General features: G+C 46.2%; 1 protein-coding gene across 1 annotated transcript; it reads left to right on the top strand.

Moving 5' to 3' along the window:
• The first annotated feature begins 256 nt into the window (after positions 1–256).
• LOC131398649 (RNA-binding protein 3-like) lies at positions 257–1408 on the top strand. Its single transcript, XM_058532277.1, has one exon. The coding sequence runs from the start codon at positions 324–326 to the stop codon at positions 792–794; it is 471 nt and encodes a 156-aa protein (XP_058388260.1). The 5' UTR covers positions 257–323; the 3' UTR covers positions 795–1408.
• The last annotated feature ends 4592 nt before the right edge of the window (positions 1409–6000 follow it).

A 6000-nucleotide genomic window follows, 5' to 3' on the forward strand; every position in this document is an offset into this window, starting at 1 on the left:
GTAATAAGCATCCTTTCAGCCAAAGTTGTAAGCACATTTCTCTGCGTGAAGGAAGAGAAGGAGTTACCAGGTCAAAGGGTCTTCACATTTTGATGGGTTTTACGCACCATTTGTGTGTGCACACAGTAGGCGCTCAATGAATTATCGCTGAATGAATGGAAAGGCGATTGAGCATCTTCCCAGCTCTAGAAAGACAAACACTCTCACACTCAGAATCTACTTCCTTCTAGCTATCAAAGTCTCATCCGGTCTGTCCGCTCCTCGGCGGTAGCTGTCCTTTCGGCCCTTTTACGCATTAATTTCCAGGACTCGAATTCACTGCCATGTCCTCTGAAGAGGGGAAGCTCTTCGTGGGAGGGCTCAACTTCAACACCGATGAGCAGGCTCTGGAAGACTACTTCAGCAGCTTTGGGCCTATTTCTGAGGTGGTCGTTGTCAAGGACCGGGAGACTCAGCGATCCCGGGGTTTTGGCTTCATCACCTTCACCAATCCAGAGCATGCCTCAGATGCCATGAGAGCCATGAATGGAGAGTCCCTGGATGGTCGCCAGATCCGTGTGGACCATGCAGGCAAGTCGGCCCGCGGAACCAGAGGGGGTGCCTTTGGGGCCCATGGGCGTGGTCGCGGCTACTCCAGAGGTGGTGGGGACCAGGGCTATGGGAGTGGCAGATATGACAGTCGACCTGGAGGATATGGCTATGGCTATGGAAGGTCCAGAGACTATGGTGGCAGAAACCAGGGTGGTTATGACCGCTACTCAGGAGGAAATTACAGAGACAATTACGACAACTGAGATGAGGCATGCACACCTAATTGTAGATACACAAGGAATAAAACTTCTGATCCAGGATCGTCCTTCCAAATGGCTGTATTTATAAAAATTTTTGGAGCTGCACTGAAACAGCTGTTATAGTACATCAACTTCTGTTTTTGAATTGAGCTCCTAAGGTGGCTTGTTAAAGACCTTTTAGAAAGCTCCATGTGTTTTTTACAATTTTTCTCCCATTTAAAGACAAATTCTGGAATATTTGTAGAATCTGGATGTTTTTCCTTTTACCAGTTTTTTAGTTTTGGGCTCTCAGGATTATTGTTCTGGCAAAAAATGTTTGGCCAGACTGATTTTTTAAAAAAAAATAATGTGCGTTTAGGGACATTTTAAAAACCTGTACACAATGTTTATCATGGTTAGGAAGCAATTTCTGAATGTAACTATAAGAGATGAACATGATACTTAGATGTGTTTTTTACTCAAGATCACTGCCCTGATTATATAGAAGTTTCTTAAAACTATTTGTGAATGTCATTTTTTTTTAATACTGGAAGAAAAAAAGATTCTGTTGTGTCTCATGTAGTGTTCAGGACGTCATCACGGAGATGATTAAAAAATTGAAACCTGAAAAAAAAAAAGTCTCAGACGAAGTTGTGGGGCTTAGGAAGGAAGAACGAGACTGGAATGGCCCACTGAGGACCTCTTTCTACTGATGTGGAGTGGAGAGTCAGCCTCTGAGAGCAAGTTCCCTCTCCAGGCACCTGCCCCACAGCTGGCTCCATCAGAGCAGGAGGAAGAGGAAGGGGAATTTCAGGTGTGGCGTCCTGGCTCCTGCAACCATCCATCAAAGGCCTCCTAATGAGCTAATAGCCCTAATGTGTGAACATTGATTTCTGGGGTGACGGCAGAGCCGAGATGATTTACATTCTATTTCCCATCGGTGATGCACCATTGATCTCCATGGGCACTAAAATATTTACTAGGAGAGCAGAACTGGAAGGGGACGGGCCAGGGGAAGTGAGCAAGTGACCCGTGAGTGAGAGATTCAGGAAATGAAGTGTCTTGCGGTGGAAGAAAAGCCCAGGAAGAAGGTAGGGGCAGCCCAGGGATGTTCTGGAGCAGGCTGGGCTCCAGCCAGAGAAGAAGATGCCAACCTGAGCCTGACCATGGAGCTGGCACCAAAGGACACCTCCTCAGAGAAGACTTCCAGGACCATCCCACCTAAAGTAACCCCAGTCACTCTGTGTCACTTCACACTAATGTCTCCCTCTTTTTTAGTTTATTGAGGTATTATTTACACACAATAAAATCCACCCATTTTAAGTGTACCACTGGATGAATTTTGGTCCTAGCTCACAATCCCCTAAGGACCACCACAATAGAAATATCAAATAGTTCCCTCACCCTAAAAGTTTCCTCCTATCCCTCCACCCCAGGCTTAGCAGCCACTAACCTTCTCTCTGCGAGTAGAGTTTTGCTTTTTCTGGAGTTTTGCATGAATAGAATCACACGGTGCATCGTCTTTTGTGTTTGACTTTTAGCATGATGTTCTCAAGATGTATCCATGTAGTTATGTGTTAGGGCTGGGGTCAGGGGTGGGTCACGTGCCTGTTCCATGTGATTGCTGAGCAGAATTCCAGGGTGTGAATTTATACAATCTCTTTATCCACTAACCAGTTGATGCTCATTGGAGTTGCTTTCCATTTGGAGCTATTACAAATAAAGCTGCTATGAACATCCTCTTTGTATGGACACACGTTTTCATTTCTCTTGGGTAGAAACTTGAGGTGGGACTGCTGGGTCGTATGGTAGATGCACCTGTGTAAGGAACAGTCAAACTGTTTTCCGGAGTGGCTGCACCATTTTACATTCTCATCTGCAACGTACAACCGTCTCGATTGCTCCACATGCTCGTCAACACTGACATCACCTCATTTTACTTCTCTGCATAGCATTTCTTGTCTCCTTTACTTTTCTCTATCATGTGTGTGTGTCTGCCTCTCCCCACTGGGCTCTAAGCCCCCTGAGAGCAGGGACACATCTTCCTTGCTCCTCACCGTGTCTGCACACTTGGGAAGGTGGTTGGTGGAGATTAGGTGTCCCCTAATTTTGTACAATGAATGGATACACCCCTCTGGGCTGGCATTCCTCAGCGACCACATGGTTATCTTCAGCTCTGGAAGCCAACATTGTCTCTCCTAGACTTGCCAACACGTTCTCTCAGTGGTAGGAGCCACTTCCTGCCCCAGGTGATGGTCCTCCCGCCCAGCGCTCCCAGATCTCCAAAACCAGGATGCCTGGGGAGCTCACTCCTTCTGAAAACTCTCCTTGACTTCCCATTTTCTTAACTTTGCAGACCAGACTCCTGAACCTGCTTCTAGGGTTTCATGACGTTGGTCTTAACCCCATCCTGTAGCCTCTCTCAGCCCTCTTCCCTTCCCTCATGGAATATATCCTTGTTTGAATGTTTCATGATTTTCCTTTTTCTCCTTGTGTCTGGGCCTTTGCAAATGCTGTTCTTTCTACCTGGAACTCTCGCCACCACTGACAGAATCTGGAAAGGGAGAAATAGTGATATTAACAGTAACAACCATAGCAAGTCCAAACATTTACTGAGCCCCTACTGTATCTCAGAAACTGCTCTAGGTGTTTACACACATAGATGAGAGAAATAATAATACAAATAACAGTAACTCTCGTTTACCGGGTGCTATGCACGTTACATGCATTCTCTTATTTATTCCTCATCAAAATGCTGTGGAATAAGTACCATTATTGACCCATTTTATAAATTAGAAAACTGAGGCACAGAGAGATGAAGATACTTGCTCAAGACCAAACAGCTCACAAGTGAAAGAGCTGAATTTTGCACCCAGCTCTGTCTGAATCCAAAGCCTGACTGTGCTGGTTTTAGGGAATTTATCGGCTCCAGCAAGCAGAGGTCATTTGGAAGGTGAAATGAGAGTATATATTCTAATCAATACTATTTGTTGAGTGACTGGCATTGTGCTAGAGAAGATGTTTTACTGGCTATCCTCCTAGCGGCCCAACAGATCCACCTACTGTCCCCAAGTTACAGGTGAGATCAGCAAGACCAGGAGGGATGAAGTATCCCACCAAGGTCACACAGCCTCAGAGTGGCAGAGTCAGAATTTGAACCCTGGTCTGATTGTCCATCCATCCCCACCTCCCACTTTCTACCATGCAGCACAGGCTTCCAACTAATGGATGGCCCCTGCCCAGCCCTCTGGGCCTCCCCCTCCAGGTTTCTCCCTCCTCAGAAGGAAGCTGTCATACGTCCATACACACATATGTACACACATCTAAATGTGCCTTACATGCATGCCCTGCCAGGTGTGTCTATACATACAAAACCATATGTATGCACGTGTATACCCATATGCAATATACACATATTCCATCCAAACAGGCCCAGCAGCTATGTTATGTCCCCTAGTCCCCTTCTTTTATTTGGCCCCAAATTCTGCAATTCTTCAACTTGGTTTGCTCAACCCAGAATACTTCTGGACCTAATCTTCTCCCAATACATAGTCCCTGTTGAAACTCTCATTTCCTGCTTGGAATATCCTAGGGAAATGTCCCATCGTGACACACCTCATTTTTTGAAGACACTTGATACTCTTCAGAGACACGCCGAGGGCCCTCGCGTATCCGCTGGAGACGCTAAGGGGCCAGAGTCGGTAAGGTCTGGAGGTTGATGACATCCATTCAGCAGCCTCCAATGAGACGGATAAGTGTTTTATTTATTTGGAGACACAATCACACCTCCTCTTAGAGCTTTTCTTCCCCTGGTCAGAAATTCTCTCTCCCTTTCTGACCTTACACTGCACGTTATTTATACCTGTGCTTTACAGGCCAGCTCCTTTGCCCTGTTTTAGAGTCTTCTGGAGACTTTGAGCTCCCAGAGTGCAGAAAACATGTCCAAATTGCTTTGTTGTCCCCAAGGCTGGCCTGCCCAATTCTCAGTCCTTGTATGTTCAATAAAAGCAAACGGAAATGACTATTGTTTTGATGCTTCAATGAATGAGCCTAGATTGGTGACAAGACGTCAATCAACCTTCAGGCAGGCAGGCTGGCCAACCAGCACCTTCCAGGAGATAGCAAACTACCGCATTTCATGGACTCTAAGATGCCACTGGCAACAGATGCGCCATTATTTCAAGTCCTGCTAAGGACGGAGGAACAACGCTGTCCTTCAACGTCAGCACATGCTTCCTTAATCACGTAGCGTTTTTATTTTATACTCATTGAAAGAGCTCTTTTAGACTTCTTTAGACATGTATTTTCATCACTTATTATTCTGGTGCATACTAAAAAGGGAAATCTAAGCGACTTAAATCAGTTAAGCATTTCCTAAAGCTTCTCTAATTCTGAGTCCAAGTCTTTCAGAGCACTCTTTAAATCAGAGTTGTTGATGCCTTTATTTTTCATATGATTCTGTCCTTGATGGACACATCAAGGGCATAGATGCTGCAGCATTTCTTAGGAAAATTTTCTCCCAAGGTTCTCACACCCATTCTGCGAGTTCGGGTGCTAGTACTTTCTTGATCTTACCAGAAGGTGCCAAAGGAAGGTTCTCAGACCACAACCAGGGCACCGCTGGATCAGAATTGCCTGTTTTCCTGCAGGTCTGCCTGTGTAGACAGGACAGGGACCGCCTTATTTGCTGTACTTGGCACATCACAGGTACTCAAAATAGAAAATGTGCTGAGGACAAAATAGGGGAAGTGGTGGAGTGTCTTTGGACTCTCCCACATGTTCTGAGGGGTTTTCTGGGCTGGCGGGCACCTTCTCTCACCCACGAGACTGTGAAGGCCACAGGAATGGAGCTGGCATCTTCTCAGACTCTTCCCGGCCGCTGCTTGGCTCAGAAAAGCAAGTGAAGAGGAAACAATTGGTGTTCTGGCATAGCGGTCGAAGACCCAGAATCCGCTTAGCTTCAGATCCGAGCTCCTCGCCGTTCCCAGCAGGTGGCTGGATGGGGACAGGTTACCGCATCTCGATTTCTTTGTCTGTTGGAGGGATATAGAAATGCCCACCTCACAGGAGCCCTGTCAGGGTCAGCTGTGTTCTCTTTCCTTTCTTTTGTTTGACAAATGTTCACTCCATGACCTACTGTGAGCCAGGAATGAGAGATACAGGGATGAACAAAAACATGCATTGTCTCCCTACATGGGGTGTAGCGAGCAGGATAGCAGGTCCCAACCCT

This window comes from Diceros bicornis, chromosome 35 (assembly GCF_020826845.1).
Source record: "Diceros bicornis minor isolate mBicDic1 chromosome 35, mDicBic1.mat.cur, whole genome shotgun sequence".
NCBI classification, from domain to species: Eukaryota; Metazoa; Chordata; class Mammalia; order Perissodactyla; family Rhinocerotidae; genus Diceros; species Diceros bicornis.